General features: G+C 32.0%; 1 protein-coding gene across 1 annotated transcript in view; it reads right to left on the bottom strand.

Moving 5' to 3' along the window:
- Positions 1 to 4,251: 4,251 nt before the first annotated feature.
- LOC139515608 (uncharacterized) overlaps positions 4,252 to 26,754 on the bottom strand; it is a 64,869-nt gene continuing 42,366 nt past the window's right edge. Inside the window, exons 4-11 of the mRNA XM_071305225.1 lie at positions 25,379 to 25,573; positions 20,875 to 21,005; positions 15,647 to 15,823; positions 11,868 to 11,987; positions 10,406 to 10,612; positions 9,329 to 9,443; positions 7,545 to 7,750; positions 4,252 to 6,486 (exon numbers count right to left, since the gene is read on the bottom strand). Of these exons, the coding sequence (XP_071161326.1) occupies positions 6,364 to 6,486; positions 7,545 to 7,750; positions 9,329 to 9,443; positions 10,406 to 10,612; positions 11,868 to 11,987; positions 15,647 to 15,823; positions 20,875 to 21,005; positions 25,379 to 25,573 (1,274 nt within the window). The 3' untranslated portion in view covers positions 4,252 to 6,363. The remainder of the gene's footprint in view (positions 6,487 to 7,544; positions 7,751 to 9,328; positions 9,444 to 10,405; positions 10,613 to 11,867; positions 11,988 to 15,646; positions 15,824 to 20,874; positions 21,006 to 25,378; positions 25,574 to 26,754) is intronic.

Raw genomic sequence — 26,754 nt, 5'->3', positions numbered from 1 at the left:
GTGTTTTGTCGTTTGATTTTGCCATGTGATTATGGACATTCCGATGGATATTCCTCTGAGTTCAGTATTTTTGTGATATTACTTTTTGAATATATACTACTGTGAAAGTACTTTAATTCGTGGGTATCGATTTTCGTGGTTTGAGCAACATTTACATGTTCGTGGGTTTATAAATTCGTGGATTTAAGTTTTCTTAAAAAAAAATGAAAACATTTAAGAATTAAAGCCATTCGAAACGAAAGTTACACATGTTACAATGGACTGGATTGAAGAAAATTGCGAAGTAAACATTGACCCGTACGTAATGATCACACTTATTAACTGAGATAGAGTGATCAACAGATAAAAGACCATCAAAGGTGTTAATTAGGCTATAAACATGTCACCTAAAGAAAATAGTTACATAAAACAAATACTAGAAACATATCTTGAATTGTAAAATAATTATTATCAAAAGTCCAGCATGTATTTATTATTTCTAATACATACGAGAATTTATATTAAGAGGACATGAAATGAACACTTTATCATAAAATATCAATGCCGGGAATCCGATTTTCATTGATCAAAAATATTTTTTTATGAGAATTAAAAGATCAAAAGTTGGACAGTTTACGTTTTTAAAGATTTCATAGGTACAATCCTGCCTGCAGTTGTAGTTTATAGTGCATTTGCCCTATTACTACTTACTACATGTATTGTAGTATTCTAAGTTTGGCGATATTCAATATACTTTCTAGATCATATCAACAGTCAAACCTACATCGGGATCTTTCTATGTCTTGATTTGGACAAAGGTTATTTTATTTCGTCGGACACTTAAATTCGTGGATAAAGTCATCCATGAAAACCACGAAAATTGGTACCCCACGAATAAAAGTACTTTCACAGTAGTATATTGACATGTACTTATATGGGGATTGATCGTATTTTGATACCTTATGAACAAACCTACACAATAAGAACAAAAACTGTCTATGTCACTGAAACGTGACAACCTGTAGCAATCTTGTATTTGAATTAAGAAAAAATACCACCACATTTGATATAATTAGTAAAAATAATCCTTTTTTTTTGGTTATATAAAGCACCACAAGGTTTATTTATAGTAACGAAAGCTTTTATGTTAATGTTCATCTTTCCATTTAAGGCAGATTTAGTTTATTGATATGAAATATACTTGATTGAAATGTACAGTTTTACAAGTAATGCTACGGGGGATGGCGGAATTGTATAATCTGTACTGTTATTTGTTACATTGTATTGACACATGATCACACCACCCCGGAGGACAATTACTTTGCTTATACATGTTAAGTACCAGTCTTGTAATGATTTATACTGATTTTATTTCTTTCTTGGATATTGTATTAATAACACATAGCTGAGAGGGTGATAGAGCAGATTGTTACCCCGAGAAAACATTGTCAACCACGGCGAAGCATAATAAATAAATATGTACAACGAAAGACTTAGCAACTGAATAGTTAAGAAATGTTATTTGTATGCCAATATAAACTTATGAATGTTATTTAGCTGTTATAGCATTGCATGTTTCGGAATACTAAGGATGTTCTTCCCCAAAAATATATTACTATAACCCGCCAATGGTAATACTAACCGTCCTATCATGGTATGGAAACTTGTGGTTTAGTTTCAGAGAGATTCATACACCTAAACATAAGTTATTGTTTGAAAACTACAAAAATGATTATTTTGGCCCCTTTTGGTCCCTAAGTCCTAAACTATTGGGACCATAACCCCCAAAATCAATCCCAAACTTCCTTTTGAGTTATTGAACCTTCTTGTCAATATTTAAAGAGATCCATACACATTAAACACAAGTTATTGTCTGTAAACTAAAAAAATGGTTCTTTTTGGCCCTTTTGTGGCCCCTTATTCTTATACATATTCGGGAAAATTAACCCCAAACTGAATCCCAGCCTTCCCTGTGTTATATGGAAACTTCGGATGACGCTGACGATGACGACGACGCTAACGACGCCGACGTGATATCAATATACGACCAACATTTTTTTAATTTTTGCGGTCGTATAAAGGCTTCAGAATTAACGAACTGGTTTGTTTTTAAGGACATCGAATGGCTGGTAAACCCGACTTTGCACGGTCGGTCACGAACTATTACTACAATAATTGTCATCAACAAACTATTGTTTTATCTACAATGACGGGTGGATGGATACTTTCACTGACGTCAATTTCAATCAAAGTTGGAGGCCATGTCAATGGACATTTATTGAAATTTTTAAAGAATACCATTTATTCATTATTTACGTCTATCTATATTATCCGAAGTAAGATATTTGACTGCTTATCACACATTTATTTAATCCTTGCTTATCAGATTTTATAAGCTTTCTGACAGACATAATTGGCGGGAATGTATGTATGGAAGTGCAACCGGATATAAATACATCGGTATCGCTCAGACGCTTATGTTTGAATTTTATAACGGATATTTCTACTACAAAACATGTCACTCTTCAATTAACAAAATATTATCTGCTAATTTATTGTTTATCAATGATCCTTAAGCGTCTTCAAACGCGCTCACTCAGTGAAGTATGATTAATTCTTTATTTATATAGAAATGCATAAGAAATTTGTGAGGAACTGCAAATATCTATATAATGTACTGTAAATTAAAATCAAGTATAAAGAAAGACAAAATTGATTTTTTTGTTTTTTTCCATCTTATTTGGCAATGACGGTGTCAGTTTATTTTCGACGTATGAGTTTGAATGACGTATGAGTTTGAATGACGTACGAGTTTGAATGACGTATGAGTAAGAATGTTCCTTTGGTATCTTTTACCTCACTTTTTCTGACTTTACAAGATGTCTGTTTGTGAGTAATCTGCGTAGACTTTTTGTCGACAATCGTTACCCATTGTCATACATTTATACATATTCAAACAAGAAGATACATAAGATGGAAATGAAACCATTGAAGGCAACAGTAGTATACCGCTGTTTAAAATTCCAAAATCGACTGAGAGAAAACAAATCCGGGTCGCTAACTAAAACCTATGGAAACATATCAAACATAAGAGGAAAACAACGAAACAACAGAAACACTTAAGTGCAACAAAAACAAACACCAACATACATAGAAACGGACTATTTGATAACAACTAATATATTCCTGCATTTGCCCTATGACTACTACATGTATTGTAGTATTCTAAGTTCGGCGATATTCAATATACTTTCTAGATCATATCAGAAGTCAAACCTACATGGGGATCTTTCTATGTCTTGATTTGGACAAAGTTTGTTTTATTTCGTCGGACACTTAAATTCGTGGATAAAGTCATTCATGAAAACCACGAAAATTGAAACAAGCATAAAAAACATATGTCGATGAAAAGAGCAAACAACATGGTAAATAGAAAAAAAGTTTACAAAGCAATAAACATATTTTTTTTATACTAATGAGGCCGTTAGTTTTTTCGTTTGAAATTGTTTTACATTGTCATATCGGGGCTTTTTATAGCTGACCATGCGGTATGGGCTTTGCTTATTGTTGAAGGCCGTACAGTGACTTATAGTTGTTTATGTCTGTGTCATTTTGGTCTCTGTGGATAGTTGTCTCATTGGCAATCATACCACATCTTCTTTTTTTTTTATATATGATTAAAGTTTAACGAACCAGGGGTAAAATAAAACAAGAATCTGTTATAGAAGAAAAACTAATGAGTAAAGTGAATAAAAACTACAAATACTACAAAATATTGTTTATTTTTAACATTAAACATTAACACCAGATAAATAAACTTAGTCAGCAACATAGTTGACATGCTGATTATCACAGTTATATACATACAACAATATAATACCCATTCATTGATATCCTTAATAAGTTACGTTAACTCATTAAGGCTCCTGTTTACTGCACCATTAAAAATGTGAGGAGACTCAAGGTAAAGATGCCCATTCATTGATATCCTTAATAAGTTACTTTGATTTATTAAGACTACTGTTTACTGCACCATTAAAAATGTGAGGAGGCTCAAGGTAAAGATGCCCATTCATTGATATCCTAGGTTACCTTAACTTTTAAGACTACTGTTTACTGCACCATCAAAAATGTGAGGAGGCTCAAGGTAAAGATACCCATTCATTGATATCCTTTATAAGTTACTTTAACTTATTAAGACTACTGTTTACTGCACCATCAAAAATGTGAGGAGGCTCAAGGTAAAGATACCCATTCATTGATATCCTTTATAAGTTACCTTAACTTTTTAAGACTACTGTTTACTGCAACATCAAAAATGTGAGGAGGCTCAAGGTAAAGATGCCCATTCATTGATATCCTTAATAAGTTACTTTGATTTATTAAGACTCCTGTTCACTGCATCATTAAAAATGTGAGGAGGCTCAAGGTAAAGATACCCATTCATTGATATCCTTTATAAGTTACCTTAACTTTTTAAGACTACTGTTTACTGCAACATCAAAAATGTGAGGAGGCTCAAGGTAAAGATGCCCATTCATTGATATCCTTAATAAGTTACTTTATCTTGTTGAGACGCCTGTTTACTGCACCCTTTAAAATGTGAGGAAGCTCAAGGTAAAGAACTTCATAATATCAAGTAACGTTTTTAATACATGTAATCTTAATTATGAAATGTAGATATTCAAATTTCCTACATATACCCATAATATACATATTACCTGATTGGTTTTCGTCCATTATATATATATAAATGAATTTCGTGATATAAAGGCGCTGTTCTAAATTTACCTTTGTTCGGCACTCATACCACATCTTCTTATATCTATGAAATTTGAATACAAAAATAAGTTACATAACTCTTACAGAAACCAAATCTTTTTCTCCTCTCAACTGAATTACCTGCGTTTTAAAATTTATATTTTCTATTATTTATGGCTTTCTCTTAAAATGACAAAATTCTTGAAGACTGCAAAAACTTAATATATAATACTTGTATTCATATGTTCTTACATAAAAAGAATTAGAGGAAAAGGTAATCAAAATGAAATTTCGAACAATATCCCCCCCCCCCCCCCCAATATCTTAATGAAGACATATGCGACAGTGTTTTTGTCTGATCTGTTTAACAAAATTTGTTTGTACGATCCAGTAAAATCGATTATATATAAAATCAATATTGTAATCATTAGATTTTAAACAAAATGCATTATTTCCTTTCGTAATATCTCATTATGTTGAATGCTATTTTCTTTTGTTCAAACCCTTTAGATATAAAGTATATAGGTCCTATTGTCTTGTCATCAGATTGCCAAAATGCTCGTCGTAAACCGCAAAGCAGTACGTTAAAATACAACTGTTTGCCTCTGAAATCTAAATTGGTAACTAGAGTGTGTTTAAATGCTATTTTAGTGTAGACACCACTAACGTCGCCAAACACACACAACATATTTATCACGCTGTGAATGTTTCATATACAATATATGTATGTTGTCGGAAATTATAAAATTTATTTGTATGAGCTTTAGAAACAGGACGAAAAGCGAGGATCCGCCGAGCTTTTCTCCTGTTTCGTAGCGAGTACAAATCAATTTTGTATTTTCCGACAATGTACATATATTGTGTTTATCCTGAAATTACTACCAACACTTAAAACTTTAGTTATTAAAATCTAAATCATTGTCTCTTATTTCTCAAAGAAATCGACATGGTTGAAACGCGGACCGCGAAGAGGACCCCAAAATGAACTGGTTAGGAAACATGGAAGTGGGATAACAGGGGGCTTTAATTGTACATGTACAAATAAAGCAAACAATTATTTGTATACCTGTTATTTGTATAAAAGATGGTTAATTGCAGGATAAAATGTTTTTTAACATTTTACATTTAGTCGGCATATTCTAGCATATGTTATGATAGAGTTCTTTAAATTTGAACACGGAATACCTTAATTGATTTTCGTTTTTAAAATATGAATACTGCAAATGGAATGCTATAACAATACATAGTGAAGTACGTAATATTAAAGTTTATGAATACATTAGACATATTCAAAGTGTATATAATAATAAAACTATCACGTGTCTGTATTGAATGATAAATGTACATCTTATGGACCACTTACAGACTACACTTCCTCTATTTCACTGTAGTATGAATTTGTCGTTATTGCTTTGATTTTTCATCACGTCAATCTTTGAATCATGATTGTCAAGAAATCTTCCTGTTCAAGTCACCGTATACTGTGGGGGACACAGGGATCGGAGATCTCCGTCATGACTCGGATATCCGATCTCTGAGGTCGTTGTTAAGGTAAACACAACGATATGAATGTTTAAGTAATGGCTGCCGTCGATTATGACCAATATCACGTGAACCCCTAGGTCATGATCCTATCTTACTGGTCTTTATCACAGGATGCCAATAGTCAGTTGGTCTGTGCGGGTGCTCCATAATGTCATACCAATGGTCTAATTGTTCACCATGGCTATACCACCCTAGTTCAACCTGTAAAATATCAATGTTGTTTAGTATGGACATTTGTTTGCGTTTGAAATATATTTTTACCATGAACATAATACAGTATCCACTTATAATAACAACAATCCTTTGAAGTTTGACCAGATTTACAATTGTGTAGTCAAATAAGATCCCTATTGTATAAATATGAATATTATAAAGTTTGTGCTAGATATAAAGGAAAATAGTTTCTCTTCGTCGGCTTGTAATATTCGTTGATGGAGATTTTATGCTGATAAGGAAGCTATTGAACGAGCTTTGCATCTATGAGTCCATTGGCCGCCTCTTTTTCTAAGTCATAGATTCAAGGTCAGATGAATTGAATTTTGTCCTATATGTTCTCCCATTTATTTGTATTGTAGTCTTGTCATGTAATGTTGTCATTTTAATTTTATATTTAACATTGCCATAAAAGCTGGAGGTTTGGTATGCCACAAAACCAGTTCCAACCCACAATTTTTTTCTTAAAATGTCCTGTACCAAGTCAGGAAAATGGCCATTGTTATATTATAGTTCGTTTCTGTGTGTGTTACGTTTAAATGTTGTGTTTCTGTTGTGTCTTGGTTCTTCTCTTGTATTTGATGTGTTTCCATCAGTTTTAGTTTGTTGCCCGGATTTATTTTTTTCTCAATCGATTTATGAATTTCGAACAGCGATAAACTACTGTTGCCTTTAATGATTACGGCATTATAACAGAGAAAATGGACAACTGACATTACTATAGTGACCATTATATTGTGTGACACTTAAAGGGCAATACATTGGTATTCGTTTTGGCAGCAATTTGATCAATCTAACTAGATACCCTGTCGACGCACATTACTTTGTATTCATTCGATGCATTTTGTGGTGTTATCCTTGCTGTCTGATTGTTCTAGATTTATTATTTCAAATGGCGTCGATATAAACAAATATACATAAAGGATTCGAAAATGTTGACATTGTTTATATGGCAATTTAAAACACTAAACAATATCTTTAACAATGCCATAGTCCTTTCTCTGTCTGTATATTGTCATTCAGCCATAGTTCTTAATTATACTTACTTGACCTAATTTCTGAACTCCCATCATCATGTCTTTATGTATTAGCTGAAAGACAAATGCATGCCCAAGAAGTTTAGGGTTTTCCCTATTGATTTCAAAAACACAAGGATGATTCCACACCGGGTCTTGAGTATTTTGCCTCACTTTGGTTTTATGTTTATCCTGACGGATTCCATTCACATACATTTCAACTTTAACATATGGATCTGAAAAGTTAAGAACGTATAATTTTCAAATTCAATTGATAAACATGCTTGAAATTATCAGAAATACATCATGCGCTTCAAAAGGAATTAAAAGATGTAGCTCCAATACTTATATGAGCAGTAAGACGGGTGTCAAATAAAGAGAAGGATCTGCTTTCCACTCCGAAGCGCTTGAGATCACCCTCTTTTTCTTAGGGTTCGTTTTTCTCCGTCATCAGTGTTTATATGTTGAGTTTTATATACTAATGTTTATCTCTAGTTTTATTTTCTTCTTTTTTTACCATGTCGTTGTCAGTTTTTTTAAAACTTATAATTTTGAATGCCATTTTGATATCTTTCGCCTCTCTTTTTAAATCATAAATTTGCTTTGTTTGAAGTATTTGCGATGGTTTAATCATGTTTCTAGGAAAACATTTTGCACAATAAATTGTTTAAACATGTGACAAGAAAGCTTCAATTGGTTTGTGACGTCATGAACAATTTATGTAATTTTAGAACCGGATTGGAATGAATAGTAATACGGTGTTTCGGCAGACACGTTGTGTATTTGCCGAAAAGTATGAACTATATTATAAAGAATTAAAAGATGTATTGATGATAAAGATACATTTTGATTCATGAATTTATTGATTGAACGTTTCTGTTAATTGTAAGAGATCATGATCAATGATGCTAAATAATGTTCGAATATAGCGTTCGACATTTTCTATAAGTTAGTTATAACTGTGAAATAAATGGATGTTTGTAATGATACCTTACACTCTAGAGGAAATTACTTTTATGCATTTCCTATCATTTCGAAGTATATTTAATATAATGTGTGATTATTTTCTGTACTGTTAGTTCATTTATTTGTTTAACACGTATCATGTTACGTGATTCATTCTGCGAAATGTGAATCAAGGTTGAAATGTTCTTCCTTTATGTTACATTTCACTCCTAAATGACATGTGCATTCACATGAGCACAGCTTTCTCTTTCCAATTATTATATACTACAAGACAATAGATATTAGACACCGAACAACAAGCTTTAAAAGGCCACAAATGACTAGTGTAAAACTGTTCAAACGGGAAAACCAACGGTCTTATATCTATATGAAAAACGAGAAACGAGATACATTTATGAACCACATCAACAAACAGCGACCACTCAACATTAGATTCTTGACTTTGGATCGATAAACAAATGCAGCTGTCTTAAACGTTTTAATAGGTGCTAACCTACACCCTTACCTGAAACAATAGTGTAACATCACAACATAGACAGACACACTATGAAATATCAATTGGAATGGGTAAACTCAATCAAAAGACATATGAATACAAACAAGTGAATATATACTGAACGAATAAATTTTATCTATCACACAATGTCAATATAAAATCAATAAAATAAGGGGTGAGATAATACGCAATTTCAGAAAGTCAACTAAAACATTGCACAAAAGGCCGCCATATAACGATGTTAACCTTGAACAAAATACCGCAATATAACGATGTTAACCTTGAACAAAATGCAGCCAATTAGAATAATGTATACAGGTAAAAGAAAATAAGTGTGTACATTAATACTTACTAATAGCACCTAATAATGAAACTCTTGGTAAGTTTCTAGCTTCTAAAACATTAAATACAATTTTTCCTGCAACCGGCTGATAACAACCAGATATTCGTATGTCTCCTTGGTGAAGCTACAAATATAAATTACTTTATAAAAAAAGATTGTTCTTCCTAAATGCTAAGAAGTCATCCAAAGAAACATTCCATAGGTCTTAGCATGTTTGCAGTTATTTGACAAGACAAACAATATATAAATTACTTCATTTTGAAAAACTCTACAGGCAAACAACCATTAAAAATATTATTTTTTTTAATATCTTCAGAAATTTATTTCTCCTGTTATGTTACTGTCTTTTTTTTATGTAATAAGTCATAATGTAACATAAAAGTAATGTTAAAAACATACCAAGGGGTACCTTTGCCAATAGTGATGTCAATTGAATGAATAGTGCTGGTCGCATTAAATACCAGTTACAGTCATCACATAATAGGTATCATTTATATAATTGCAGTGCAGAAAGTGTTTTAACTGTGCTCAACCAATTTTGTCCTTTGCCAAGTCAGGAATATGGCAATTGTTATCTAATAGTTTGTTTCTATGTATGTATGTTGCATTGTCATTTGTTTTTTGTTGGACTTTAGTGTTCTGTTGTTTCGTTGTTTCCTCTTAAGGTTGGTGTGTTTTTCCAACGGTTTTAGTTTGTTACCGGACTTTGTTTTCTCTCAATCGATTTATGACTATTAAATAGCGGTATACTACTGTTGCCTGTATTTGTCAACATTATTGTACTTTAAATTATTATCATATAAATGGAACGTGTAGCTAACCAGTAAACCAGGTTTATATCCACGGTGATCTATCATTGCTGTACAGTGATCTTTCATTGCTGATATCTTCGTCATTTGAACTATGGTGGATAGTTGTCAATTGTATGTTGATTTGTTTTTAAGAATATTATCAAAACCTGTTCAGATTTCAAAGAGGTAAAAACATCATGTGCATGACATTAAAATCTCATCGATGTTAAAAAATGAAACCATTTTAAAAGAAAATTTTAATTGTATATTTGATGTATTTGTTAAAAAAACTTACTCTATATACAGTCTCTGGCATAATGGTTAAATCAGCCAGTCCATTTTCCAGTTCACAGAGATTTGACAGATAAATAGAAGACATCCCGACAAGATGTCGACGTGTCACATTATGCGAAGAATAAATTTGAAATTCGATAGCAGCTTTATCGTCCATGTCACTTGGCACTAAATCCGTTATTGTAAATTTCTCAAGAAAGACTGGAGTCTAAAATAATCATTGAAAAAATCTGTCAGATTAGAAACGAAAAGTAAACCTCATTATCAGACAATTATCAGACATAAAAACAAACTATGTAGATTTTGCTTTTTGTGTGTTGATTTGCTGTGCATGAACTGAATTTGTGTTATAAATGGATACCCTATATCCTTTTTATATTAGGCATTACATAACATTTCTTTCATCCAAACACAGTCTTTTCTTTACGAATGTTGAATGAAAATTTTGTTCACATCGTAGTACTTGTTCAGGCTATGATTTCCGTCTTGCGTTAAACATTTGACAAGAGACTATCTGATTTGAATTTTCCATGGAGTTCAGCTTTTTTTTGTAATTTGCCTATTTCCTTTGTAGCGTTTATGGTTTTTTATTTTTATGGTTTTTAATATTTTTTTAATGGCGTTGTGGCTTTGTCTACGAAATATAAGTCTTTAATGTCCCATTGTCATCCTCTGTCTCGTTTGTTTTACAGGTATGTTTATGCCACAAATTTACACATGATGCTAGTAAGATACTTTCCCATCCATTACACGACGGGCGTCACATGTGGAGCAGGATCTGCTTACCCTTTTGAAGCACCTGAGATCACCCCTAGTTTTTGGTGGGGTTCGTGTTTCTTATTCTTTAGTTTTCTATGTTTTGTCATGTGTACTATTGTTTGTCTGTTTGTCTTTTTCGTTTTTAGCCATGGCGTTGTCAGTTTATTTTCGATTTATGAGTTTGACTGTTCCTCTGGTATCTTTCGTCCCTGTTTTACACATCATGTCAGTAAGATACTTTACAATCAAATTTATCAAGTGTTGTTTTAATATTTCCGAAGGAAATTTTATCAATTTAAGTGCAAGCTGTTTTGAAAATAGAAAGAGAATAAATTGTCAATCATTCGAATGATATTAACTAAAAATACCAATATCAAAGTGCAATTTAAGTGTTTTGTGATTATCTTTGCTTAAGTACATTGAAAACATTAACAGTACAAGTTGACAATTCACATATGAATATCATATACAACTTAATAAAATAGTTTAATATATATATAAGCTTAGTATTAAAAATTTAAATACAATATACACATAAAAGATTACCTTTTACGTATGTACATGCATAAAATTAAAAAGAAATGGTGACATCAAGTAGCTTTTCATTTCTTTAAACATAGTCACAGGAGGCTTCGCATTAGGATGTACTTTTACAATGCATTATTATAACTACAATCAACGAATCTAAAGAGTTATATACGTACTTTGGTTTTCGGAATGGTTTTTGTTCTGTATTTGAATGTTCTTCCAGGCACTAGGAATGCTTTAACATATGGATTGATTTCAGTATCAGCGGGAAGTCCGGCGATCCGTAGGTTGTCTGCCTGAAGATACAAGATAAAGTTAATCATTAACTCAAAATGATGAATAGTACCAATAAGGAATGTATTGACAAGATCAGACAATTTCAAAATCTGAAAACTTGCAATACAAGTATGGAAAACGCATCCGTGTATAACTCTTTTTTGAAAAACAGCTAGGAATGATGCGTACTTGATACACTCCAAAGTTTTCAATTTCATACTGTGGAGTCATTATTGTTCGTTTGATACCAATTTTCGTTGCTTTTGTAGGTATAGGTGAACCACGAATAAAAATGTTAAACTAAGTACATAATTTCTATCTGCTTTGTATGAAGAGATGAAAGAAAGGTAATCGATAATATCTAATGAAAATATAAAAAAAGGAATCTGTCATACAGTGGTTGTCGTAGGTTCTTTCTTGGCTTTTATGATCATATTTGTTTTTCGTAAATCGTTTTGATATAAAAAAAGGGCGTTTGCTTTCATAGTTGCATTGTTTCATATTTTTCATGTCGGATCCTTTTCAAACAATTTATACGGAATGGTCTTTTCCATTGATGAAGGCCATACGGTTACCAATATTGGCTGAAATTCACATCATTTGAATTTTCACGGATAGTTATCTCATTGATAATCATACCACATCTCCTTATCTTTATATGGAAATAAAATCTTTGTCAAAAATTGTAGAACATGACAAAAACTCTGATTGATTAAATTTTTTTTTTTATTTCACTTATTCAATCTGAAAGATTCTGTATGTAACCTGCTCAACATAAAAAAACTTAGAAAAATCTAGTTCCATATATGAATATACACCAATTTCGCAACATAGTTCAGTCAGATCTTTACACTATTTGTTCCTGTTATCGATATTTTTAAATGTCATTTCCTCTTTGAAATTGTAGAATAATTAGTTATCAAAGGTACCAGGAGTATAATTTTGTACGCCAGACGCGCATTTTGTCTACATAAGACTCATCAGTGACGGTCATATCAAAATATTTATAAAGACAAACAAGTACATGTTGAAGAGCATTGAGGATCCAAAATTCCAAAAATTTGTGCCAAATACGGCTAAGGTAATCTATGCCTGGGATAAGAATATCCTTCGTTTTTTTTTGAAAAATTCATAGTTTTGTAAACAGGAGATTTACAAAAATGACCACATTATTGATATTCATGTCAACACTTAATCGCTTAAGTGGTGACTCCTGGGCTGGTGATACCCTCGGAGACGAAACGTCCACCAGCAGTGGCATCGACCCAGTGGTGTAAATAGTTATCAAAGTTACCTGGAGTATATTTTGTACGCAAGACGCGCGTGACTCATCAAAGATACCAGGATTGAAATTTAGTATTTGCGCCAGACGCGCGTTTCTTCTTCAAAAGACTCATCAGTGTCACCCGAATCAAATAAAGTTAAGAAGGGCAAATGAAGTATGAAGTTGAAGAGCATTGAGGACCGAAAATTCATAATTTTGCCAAATACAGCTTATGTATCTTATTCCTGAGGTATAAAAGCCTGAGTATTTCAAAAATTCAAAAGTTTTGTAAACAGTTTATTTATAATTATGACCATATTAATGATATTTCTTGTCAACAAGGATGTCTTTAAAATATAAAGGTTTCCGTAAGAAAGGAGAACAAAACTCCATATATATCCCATATCATAAGCTGAGTATTTAACGTCAGTGAAGGTCTAGTAGACATATTTCCATACAGCAAACATTACCAATAGGATGGAATTTTAATGCGACTGTCATACAATTGAGAGGTTCAGCTAGCTATTAAACCAAGTGTATCGGCAATTTTCAACATAATGGAATATCACGTCAGGAATAGGACAAGTTGTTTACCATTCTTTTGATGTGTTTGAGCTTGTGCTTTTGATTTTGTCATTTGATACGGAACTTTTCGTTTTGAATTTTCCTTTTAGTTCAATATTTTGTTATTTTACTTTTTTATATAGTACTACTCAATTATTTTATTTGATATATTCAACGAAATGATTTCGGGGTTATTGTCTTGTAAGAACTTAAAATTTAGTTATATTATGGTAAAACCATATTAATAAAATAAAGTCTGTCATTAGTTTTCAGACTACCTAGATTAATGCATTCTGTTCTACAGTATCCGCTACTGCCCCTCAGAAATGATTATATATAATTTAATTGTGAAGGAACGAATTTACCACCGCTGGTTATAAAGTCATCCTTAATCACGGTTGTTATGTATTAGAGTTATAAACTTCACATCCAGCAAATAATGCGACATACGTTCCATTACATCCTATTAATTCTAATTACGCCAAAGAATAAAGTCCCCTTTTAGAACAAGATAATTTTAACCAGTTTGAAGCATACTCGAATAAAGCAACTTGCGTATTAAGAAAATAACTTCATTAAACTTGTCCACAGTAATGTTTTAACATTTTCAAAAGAACCATGCGCATTGATTATTTTTTTCCATAAAAGATGTTACCTGCCAGAGTAACATCCGAAATAGTTTTCTATGGTTATAATCAAGCTTGTTTTATTGAATTAATCATTCCAAAAGTCAAACCTGCATTTAAAGCTTTTTCTGTAAATTGTCTTTATAAAATTATATCACATAAAACCGAAATAAGTTGAAAGTACCATTTGCGTCATTAATTATAAAATTGGTCCTATTTCTAGCTACAATTTCATATTAGGATGTATTGACCAATGTAACGACGAAACGTACTCGATACAATGACAAGATAGTAAAGTGTCTATTTGTTGAAAATATACGTGCTTGCCTTCTATTCATGACGTCACAAATAGCACTCATGATTTTTTTCTCATAAAATTAAAATGATACAGGTCAAATTCACTTAATTGATTTGACAGGAAACAAAAAAAGCTGACAAAAAAACCTTTTCATATTATTTTTTGAATATTTAGTTTGTCGACTGCAATGGTTTATGTTTTCCTTAAATTAATTGATATTCATGTCAACACACTACTGGGCTGGTGATTCCCTCGGAGACGTCCACCAGTTGTGGCATCGACACAGTAGTGTGAATAGATAAAACATTTAACCATTCTACACTATTTAAAATGAAAACAACAGGTTATATAAATTTCATGCGTCCGAAGAGCTTTTAAGTATTCGCCTTTCAAATTTAAAAAACGAATTGAAAGAGTCCTGCTTTTGTTTCATAAGAAACGATGACAAATACTTAGATATGAATTTCTTGTCTAAATGAAGGGAAACATGACTCGGATACAAACAAGACATTCTCTTACATTTTAAAGATGCTTGATTGTAAGATTGACAACATATTTTTACGTTTGAATGACGTGTAACAAACAATCAGCATTTTCGTGGGAACAAACTGTGCTCCTCTTCTTGCTGACCGGAGACTGATTTCATACAAGAGCTTATTTGTAAATTCGTTAGAAAGTCATTATCAGAGTGTATTTAAAATCACAAATGACATATTTTGGATAACTTTTATCATAACGTGGTTAAATCACAAATGATACTTTTGGTATGTTGTTATCAGAACGTGCTTAATAAATCACAAATACCAATTTCTAGTATTTTTGTACGAACTATATAGTTCCTGTTGAAGAAGACACGCAGAGCAGGTGCAACATAACTTATGTGAACCGATATCAAATATCTAAATTAGTGTATATTCTTCTTCTTACCTCTATTACAATAACTGTTAATGACGTCTTGTTTTCTGCCATTTGAAATTGAACTTTTAATTTCCCCGTAGGTGGCATTGGAGGAGTAAAACTTGGCATCATCATATCGTCTAGATTTAAATCATGCATAACTACTGGTTTATCAGGAAGTCCAATACTACCACCTTGTCCTTTAGCCTACAAAATAGAAAAGTCCGATAGCAAATATAGTATTCATTAGCAGGAGTATGCTATTTTTCCGACGTAGTCGGTATAGTTTCGGTTTGTGCCCTTTGAACTTAAGGACGCTTAACTATCTCAACAGAATACGCATGCTCGAAAATCCTTTCTGTGATTGGACAAAATGCTGTCATGATGGGTGATTTGGTTGTGTTTGTAAAAACGTCTCGTTAATTATATCGTGATGGAAAGCAAGTGAAAAACTATAAATATTTGAACTAGATCTTACAAAGATTTATATTTTTATAAAAATAATTGTTTCTCCAATAGCTCTTTGCATCCGTGACAGCTGTTTATTCGGGACAATTATATAATTTGTAATGTAAACTTTGTTGTACGAACGTACATGACTTTTAGAACGCACCTACGCATGTGAGATTTCCGCGGGGTTTTGGTGAATGTAAACAGAAAGATACGAGGACCGAGAATATTGGACACAAACAGAGAAAACGTTATTTAAATGGTTCTGAAGGTTATCGAAATGATAGTTTTAAACATATACGTCGGATATCTTTTTTAAAGATAGTTCTTGTGAGAAATCTGCTGAAACATCGCCCCGCACACAAACTAAGTGTTACGCTCACAATTATAAATTGGTTAACACATATGATAGGTATTTGCTTCTCATCGTTAATAATGAAATGTATTCACTGTTTCAGACCTTAAAATACCAGAATAGTCGTAATCTGTAATTTTAACAATTTTTTTTCTACTCTGCATTGTGATATTTTGAATGAGTGTTGATTCGCATGATGGGTCATGCATGCATACTGGATACGAATCCGAATTGGAACATTAGTATCTTATTGTTGCCTTAAGGTGGTACCTAACAGTACAGGAAGATAACTCTGTCAAATCAGCTAAACGTTAAAATTACGTTGTGTTGTGAAGGGAATATTAAGCTTCTCAATGATCAAAGCTAATGTTTGTCAAACTGATATATAACCAACTTGTAATTTTTCTGATAAATTGGTTGGTTCAAATATTTCTAAATTTTTATATTTTTGTCAAAGGGTCAAAGTAAATACTTTTTCAAAATTTTATATAAATTAAACGAGCCAAATTGATTTTAGTGAAAGTGTTGGGTACCACCTTAATTTCAATATAAATTTGCATTTTTATAAAATGATAATCTATTCTATGTAAAATCAAAGATACTCCAAATGATCCCGGACATTTCCATTTCATTAGCAACATGTACGTGAAAAACACTAATAATAATGGTGCATTGGATTGACCAATGAACACGCTAAGCCCCTTATTGGTTATGTTTACATAACAAAAATATTATATTTAAGGACCCATCTGTGGCTTAAAGTCATAAGAAACCTCAAATTAAAAAAAAATATGCATATGTTTTTTATAACTAAATGGATAGTTTTCATTATACAACTTATGTACATATACTTTTTTCTGAGGAAAATTCTTTAATTTGTCCACATTTAGAAGAAGTTTACTTATTTTTAATTGCTTGCTTCCAGGAAGCAATTCGGCGACATATTTTCCGTATGCATAGTGACCCGAGCGTAACCCTCCTCGTAAAAATCCGGTAATCGCAATACACATGGATCTGTATTGAAATAAACAAATATCTGAGTATACATGTTAAACACGTGCTCAATACCCATGCTTTTTGTGATTTGTTTACTATAAGGTGACAATCGTTTAAACTCGGCTTCAAAACACGGCATTTAATGAGCAGCCATATTTTTTAAATCATAACAAATAGAGAGAAAAAAAAATTGACGATTATAGGATATATTTGCGAAAATAATGATAAAATCGTGCACAGAGGACTAAGTTTATGATATATACATGCATTGGTTCAAGAATTGGATAAACATTATTTTTCACCACTCACTCGTTTCATATGACTTTAAGGGTGTTTTTTACTCTTTAGTCGGGTAAAACGTATTACGTATTACTGAAAAATGTAGTTATAAACAACCATCATATATGCGTCATTTCGAATTGCTTCTTGTGAAAAAGACATGTGTTTGTGTCATCTGTACTAACAATAGTGTAACGTTATCGTAGATAAATAAGAAAATATTACACAATTAAGAGACATGAAGTATAAAATCGGTTCAGACGTTTAAAATATCGTAAAGTTTATAAATGAAAATAGTTGGCATAATTTGAGTTCCGTGTTGTCAATCTCATCAACAAGGTAGTTCTATCATTAAAGTAAACGCGTGTGACGTAATTAACTTTGACAAGTCGTATCGTATGTTCTATTGAAGTCAATTGCCCTGTCGGTTAACCTTATGATGAACGTCATCAGAAACAATAGAAGACTTCAATGAACTAATTTGCACACGACAAATACAGAATAATGACAAATATGTAACCTGACACGAACAGTATACTCTACAACATGCATTAGTCATAATGGAATGGTATTGCGCTACAATTCACTAATTGTATTATTTTGTATCCTAAATTATCAAAGCTCTGATTCCTTACCCGACTTTGGCTATACCTTTTTGTGCTTTTAACGGAATGTCATTGCCTTGAAATTCACTGTGGTATTGTGTATACTTAATTGACATTGTATTGCAATTACAGAAGATGAACAACAAGATATAAAAAATCATTCCATATTGTAAAATCAGTTAAAAGACACGAAAAGTATACTCTACAACATAAATTAGTCATAACGGAATTGTATTGACTTTAAATTCACTAAACTGTCATAACGGAATGGTATTGCCTTTAAATTCACTAAACTGTCATAACGGAATTAAATTCACTAAACTGTCATACACTTACACCACATCTTCCTATATCTCATAACGGAATGGTATTGCCTTGAAACTTACTTGACTGTGTTATTTTGTATCCTAATTCGACATTACAAAGAAGAGGAACAAATATGTATAAAAGAGATTTAATATTATGAAATCATTGAAAAGAATGAAAACAACATTTTATCGTGTTATGTAACCGTAAAGCTTTTCTGCATTTTCCTGCATCTGTACCGATGAAAGACGAATATCTTACATTAAGGGATATATAAGAACCGACACAGCTCGAGATCAATATGATGAAAAACTGACTTAAAAATAAATTCAACTATTGAAGCATTATCAAATTGATATTGATAACCAAGTCTAATTGTAGTTCTATTCGTTAAAAGGTAAAATAACAAAAGTACCGAACTCTGAGGGAAATTATTTTGGATTTGACCTTGACACAGATGAGTCTGTTGTAGACGAAACGCGCGTCTGGCGTATATACAAAATTTAGTCCTGGTATCTATGATGAGTTTATTTATAAATGTAAAGTCCATACTCATATTCTAAAAAAATGTTTCTTATTCTTACCATCGTGCCCCCCCCCCCCACCTCCCGGTCCAATATCAGTTGGTGTAATATAACATATCTTTGTCATCGTTCCTGTTTAACAGTATTGTTGATGCAATATCATCCATTATATGTTTTTTAAAAACTTTATTATGATTTTTGTTTAATTTTCAGATAAAAACAAATATGTTATGCGAGTTTGTAAAACGGTTTTCATTATTGGGAATACAAATCTATGTAAAAATAAGCAAAACAGTCAGTTTAATAACTGCTTCAAGTTAGGTAAAAACAACAATTATTCTTCAAAAAACAAGGAAGACAAAAAATTGTTTTTCGACCTTGTATCAACATCTATATATCATTATCTTAAGACTTTTTCATTAATCCTTTTTTCCATCGCCGGAGGCCATAATTCCCCAACAGGAAATATACAACTATAGTTAAAATTTCCCCTAATCTCCAAAGAGGTCGAGAACAATTGTCTTATAAAAAAGTCAATAAAGGAATCGTTGACGATGAAGGTGTATATAGATGTTTGATGATGTGGACTTTCTTCTTCATTTTCATTGTCATCAACTATTGATTTTCTCATTTTCAGGTTTTGTTGCAGCAGTGGTAATCGTCTGAGTTAATGGTGATTTATCAGCAAGGGTTTACCGTACAAACAAACAGAATCCAGGACGGAAATGCTAGTTTTTTTTCGATTTAGCAAAACCAGAATTTAAATCAGATGTAATAACAAAAAGTCTATTAGTCTTAAAGTTTTAGTTTGATGAGAATTAATCTAAAATAAATGCATGACTACAATCAAATAATGTATAAAGTCAGTATTATTCTGTGAAATTGTCAGTAAATCTTGTTATATATAAATTTCAGTATTACAGGAAAAAAACATAAATGCCTAGCAAAAAAGAAGGAGTATCCGAAAAGCACCACTGATCTCAAGTTGGACTAACAATTCTAACAATTCTAGTAAATTAAGATTAAAGTCGAGCACACTGGCCACGTGCGAGGTTCGAACTCACAACCACAGTGTTGACAGGCTAGCGAAACAGTTGCTTGACTACTAAGACCACTCGGCCAACGTTGACCCAGAAGGGTAAATCAGAATATATACTGAAATACCAAATAACGACACATAACAATGAAAACACAGAAATAGAAAAAAAATATTAATCTAAACTTGCTGAAATATTGGTAATGTCAAATGTTCCTCAGGGGAAATGAATGTTTCTGTTTATAGACGTTATACTAAAAATATTATTAATGTAATATTAATGATATAATCTCACATAACACGATGCAAGTTAGATTTTAGCTGCATACCATATACAAGTAATAATATATTGATTACCTTAAAATGTATTTGTACTTTGATTCCCTGAAATATTTTAGGAATATCTAACTGTATATTTAACATTACCATAACACGCGGCGGTTTGGCTAGCTACAAATTCAGGTTCAACCCACTACTTTTTTAATTGCCTGTACCAAGGCAGGAATATGGCAAACTCATGCATTATTAAACGCTTTTTACGAAAAAAAAATTTCAAAAAGTACAGAACACTGTTCTATTCTGGTGTCATGTTATTTCCATTTTAATTTTTATTGCATGGCATATGACTTCTAACTTATTATGATTGAGCGTTCCAGATCAAGAAAAGCGCCTCGGACACAGTGATGTTTTGGATGCTGCATACTTACATTTAATTTGGGCTTTTTCCTAGGTTGGCACTGTGGAGTGACTGGATTTACTGTGTAATCTAAGGCATTCATACTGCTAACAACTAACGAAGATAGAGTAATTCTTCTACCGTCTCCACGCCCTCGTCCACCTGTCAATATATATATATATATATACAAGTTTGTGATTGTAAAATATGATAATCAGATGACTGGAAATCTGTCAAAAGACGATAAGGTATTGGTAACATTGAAGAAGAGAGGCTAAATATAGCAAAAGGACTTTAAAACACTTAAGTCGAAAACAACATGACTACGCCATGGCAAAAATGGAAATATATCAACGGACAGATTACATAACACAACATAGAAAACTAAAGACTGAGCAACACAAATCTCACCAAAAACCGGGGGTTATCTCATGTACTCCAAAGAGGTTAGTAGATCATACTCTGCATGTGGCACTAGTCGTGGTGCTCATATATAAGTACACACCTGGTGATAATTCTACTTTGGTAAGTCATATTCGGGAAAAAAAGAATACGGGGTTGTTGTTACGACGATTTGAACGAATCTGTCGTCTTCATCTGTGAAACAGATATTCAATAAATTCAACCAAAACGTGGTGGCGTCTCTAAAATTATAGAATGAATAATTTCGCCACGTGGCACTATTGGTTTGGGAGCAGCAATATTATATCAAGGAAATGATGTGGGTAGAAACGCAAGCCGTGCATTATCGTATCAACTGGGAGATATAAACTCCATATGCGGGCGCTGTTTGAATCTTGCTGCGTAGAAATGGATGGTTTACAAATGTAAAGCTGAAAACTTTTTTATGACGACATTTCTCATTGTCTATTTCTAGATGTAAGTCAACATATGAAGCAGACTTGTCTGTATGTTTATTTAAAGTTCAAAGTTAACGAAAACAAATTGTTTATACCATTATTTTGATTTAAAAAAAGAAATAAACAAATCGTGAACTTGAATATTACGGAGAACCTGAGGTCACCCTAGTTATTGGTGTGGATCGTGGTGCGCTTTAGTTATCCTTTTTGTGTTTGGTGTATTGTTGTTTGTCTTCTCGTCGTTGTTTGTGTTTTTGCAATGGTATTCTCTGTTTGTGTTTTGGCAATGGTATTCTCTGTTTGTGTTTTGGCAATGGTATTCTCTGTTTGAGTTTTGGCAATGGTATTCTCTCTTTGTGTTTTTGCAATGGTATTCTCTGTTTGTGTTTTGGCAATGTTATTCTCTGTTTGTGTTTTGGCAATGGTATTCTCTGTTTGTGTTTTTGCAATGGTATTCTCTGTTTGTGTTTTGGCAATGGTATTCTCTGTTTGTGTTTTGGCAATGGTATTCTCTGTTTGTGTTTTGGCAATGGTATTCTCTGTTTGTGTTTTTGCAATGGTATTCTCTGTTTGTGTTTTGGCAATGATATTCTCTGTTTGTGTTTTTGCAATGGTATTCTCTGTTTGTTTTCGATTTATGAGTTCAAATATCCCTTAGATATGTTTCACTTCAATTTTACATGTTGTCATTTATAAAGATCAAACAAAATATTGTTCAGTTCGAAAAATGAGTTTAAATATCCCTTAGATATGTTTCACTTCAATTTTACATGTTGTCATTTATAAAGATCAAACAAAATATTGTTCAGTTCGAAAAATGAGTTTAAATATCCCTTAGATATGTTTCACTTCAATTTTACATGTTGTCATTTATAAAGATCAAACAAAATATTGTTCAGTTCGTAAAATAAGTTCATGGAGAAATAACAATGTTAATCAATGATAGAACATTTTAATCATATCTTATTTCTATTTTTCATTTCTGAAATGAGATTCAACAATCAAATGAAAGATATTTAGCTATACAACGGCTTACACAAACTATCGAAATATTTGTTCCTTAATTGAATATTTAGTTCTTAAGGGCATTTTTGCAAAACAATAAATTGAGAATGACGTCATTGCATGTACAAGAAACTGCAAATCTCATTGTCTGACTGAAATAAATCTGAAGAGTTACAAAACTTGCACTGAAAAGTAATGTCTTTCGCTTTCTCTCAGCTTTAGGGAATCGCTTGATAATATTATATCACAATTTTATTAAATAAATACTATTTTCAACTAACTGAAACCGTATAAGCTGACACTATAATAGCATTTTACTTGCGGTTCGTGATGTTATATAATGTTTATGACTTTACGATAAGAAACCACAATTTATGAAGAGGGGGTTGTAACTAAGTATATTGAACTTATCTGATTGAGCAGACGAGAGGGATATAATAGCAAAAAAATTGACGAAAGGATATATCATACTCGATTGTCAATTACGTTGGGCGTTCGGAACGTATTACTTATACCAAAACTTAAACTTTTATGCGTTATTAACAACATTTTTAAGAAAAACTGCATTTTAAAGCCAAATACCTGCTTAACACCGCTGTAGAGTCTATTTTGATTTTATTTTTCACATTGAAAGATTTTTTTCATATTTTCATAGATGCTTAATTGCACTGTTCAGAAAGATCGAACATTTATTTCATTGTACAACTTTAAAAACATTTGGAAAATAATTAAGGCATTCAGAAAGACTGTTCCTTTTGATTTGTTTTTATTGGAGCGATAAATTACGGATGTTTACTTTTTGTAAACGATACGCGTATCTGTCATACAAAGTCTGGTATCTATGATGAGTTTATTCAATGCTGTTCTAACTACGAGTATTCAAAACACTCGATGTTTATCTATTTGTATCAACGTTTCCGAATGTTTCATCTGTTAAATTTTCTTTAACTATGTAATTAATTTGGCCTTCAAATTATTTTGATTCCAGCAGTCTCATATAAATTGTAGTAGGACACAACAGGCTATTTTAAGCTTTGTCTGGATTCGCATCACGTGACTATTTTATAGCTGGAGAGGCCCACCCTGTCGACACAGCCAGATTCATTCCCTTAACAATTAATACAATGTCTTCGCTTTATTTCTAAGTCAAGTGTTTTGTTATTATAAAAAAAAGTCATGGTTTCGGGTGAGGAATGAGATTTCGCTAAACACGTTTAACCCCGCCGCATTTTTGCGCCTGTCCCAAGTCTTGTTAGTCTTAATTACTCTTTTTTAATTTTAGTTCATTTATATGTTTCGGAGTTTAGTATGACATCCATTTCCACTGAACTATTACACAATTTTATATGGGGGCCAGCTGAGGACCACCTCCGGTTGTTGGATTTTCTCGCTGCGTTGAAGACCCATTAGTGGCCTTTGGCTGTTGTCTGCTCTTTGGTCTGATTGTTGTCTCTCAGACATATTCCCCATTTTCATTCTCAATTTTATGACTGTCATTGAGACCACTATCCATAAAAGACAATGATGTTAACGACGAATGGGCACTAACTATTCGACCTTCACTGACTTTGAGCAAAACCCATACCATATATTGAGCTATGCATATGGTACCATAATGATATATTCAATCAGGATGCGAGAGTATTTTTCTTTTTCAAAATCAGTCTTTCTACGGTCGGATTTTATCAAATGCTATAATTAAATCCAGATTTAGCTTTGGTCGGAAGGTTGGAATTAAATTAAATTAATTGCAAGCTGTATTCATATGTTTCCAAATGGTTTCCTGTTTAGCCAGTAGCTATACTTCGAAATTTCAAAGTACCAACTGCTTCCTTGTGAGTTTTAATGAGACACCTTATTAAGTCTCTACTTTGTATAGTGCGGAGGCGGGAAAACTTGTAGATTATAGACAAACCATGAAACAAAAGATTTATACGTGTAAACATATTGTCAACATAGCGGGGAAAGTTAAACGACTTGCATACGCCGGGGACAAAAGATTAAATATATGACGTTTTTCTAATTAAAAACAATTTATATCTCCGACGTTAAGGCTTGTTTTTTATGTGGTAAACACATTGCTTGTTTGTTTCAAAATAATATGTTTTATGTTTTTGTTGATATGAAAAATGACATTCAATTTATTTCAAAGTTAATGGTTTTGAATGCATGAATGGAATTTATTAGACAAAAACAAAACAACAACGTTAAGTTACCGTTACTCCGGGGTTAATGCCAGTTTTGACGATTATTTTTCCCCTATGTATTGAGTTCTTTGATATAGATAAAATTTCATGACAAAAATGGTTCTCTTATTTTATAAAAAGGAAAATATTTGCACTTCAAATAGTGTTTTCGGGACTGTTGATCGAACCAGGACAAATATATTTCGACTTCTGATCAAAATTAAATCACATGATATTCAGAAACAATTCAATGATTTTTTTTTTTCTAGATTTATGATTCATTCGGCTGCGTAGCCATACATTTTAAATTCTTTTAACTTCCTGCTTTACGTCTAAAACTTTTTTTCTATTATTTCAATCGCACCTTTTGTTACAATTTGTAACAAAACAGAATTTAAGAATTTACTTAATTACTAAAAAAACTAAATTTACACAAGTAACAATAAATGACATTATTTGAATCAAAACCCATTTAGTACTTTACCTTCGGGAAGAAACACGTGTGTAGGACGTCGAATTTCAGCCAATGAATGACTCCGTCGATATAATTTTCTACGGTCCTTTTCTTTGACTGGTTGCCCAATTGGTTCCTCGTAAGATGAACGTCTCATATCCTGTTCATTCATCTCGGCCATCTCCGCCATATAATCCTCTTCAATGGTTTCAGAATCGGAGTAATCTATAAATACACAATGAACTAAGTAATGAATAAAGGGAGATATTGGAGGACAATACATGACAGGAGACTTTTATTTATATTTTGTGGCCTAAACTTATGTACCAATCGATTTTTTCATGGATGTCTGCTGGTATGAAGTAAATCTAGAAGGAACAGTACCTACTGTATGAAACGGTACCTTAAATGAGGTAATCTTCCTATATCTATAAATCAAGAGCCAATAACGTACGTTCTCTATGATATAATTTTGCCATTTAATAAGGGACTGACTATCCGTTTTGAATTTTTCTCGGAGTTTAGTATTTTTGTGATTTTTATTTTTTGTAAGATATGAGCTAACCTTAGTGTAAATAATATTTTATTTACGTAATTAGATAAATCTTACACAAATATAAATTCACATTGTGGCAAATGGTATTCAGAAACAAGGAACAGCGCTTTTATTATATTTCTGTCTGGATATTTTATTTTTTATAATGTGCTGCTTAGGTGCTATCAAAATTTATTTTTTATTGTTTATAACTTCTTTTGATAAAATATGCATAGATATTTACAATATTTTAATAAATACATGGCTTAAAAAACGAATAAGCAATGTATTTATTAAAAAGATAAAAGCCATTTAAGACGACGAACAAAACTAGCATAGTTAACCGTATAAAAATAATACAGATATACTCATCTAAATATTTAGTTAGTAATGTCATAAATTTTAATCAACGACGATAAAATGTGAACTATATTAAAAGATTTTACGTGATTCTTAGAGTAATTACGTAAAATTTATCCGGTTTTTACTAATCGATACGTCTTCGGGAACGACTTGAATTTCCGTGGCGTTTTCCAATTAGAAAGGTATATCAGCGCTTATATTACAACTTAACTATCTGAAGAAAGAACAGATTGCAAACCAATTGTTAGTAGCGACTGCTTTATAATTATAATCGCCGGCGACATGTTTTGAGGTATTGATTGATATTTCCTACATAAGCTCGCTTTATCTTTATATTGTGCGTCTTAATCTCGCCGAATACTAATTAGACACAAAACGATATTCATGTTCGTGATTAGATCTGAATTTAAAAATGTAGATTCCAGACTAGAGAATATATTCTGTCGATAGATTTACAAAAAAAATCGTTACTATTTTTAAGATTTTTACATTGTACAAAAAAGGTTTT

Source organism: Mytilus edulis, chromosome 3 (assembly GCF_963676685.1).
Source record: "Mytilus edulis chromosome 3, xbMytEdul2.2, whole genome shotgun sequence".
Taxonomy (NCBI): Eukaryota; Metazoa; Mollusca; class Bivalvia; order Mytilida; family Mytilidae; genus Mytilus; species Mytilus edulis.
The sequence above is the reverse complement of the archived record's forward strand: the minus strand, read 5'-3'. Positions and strand labels throughout refer to the sequence as shown.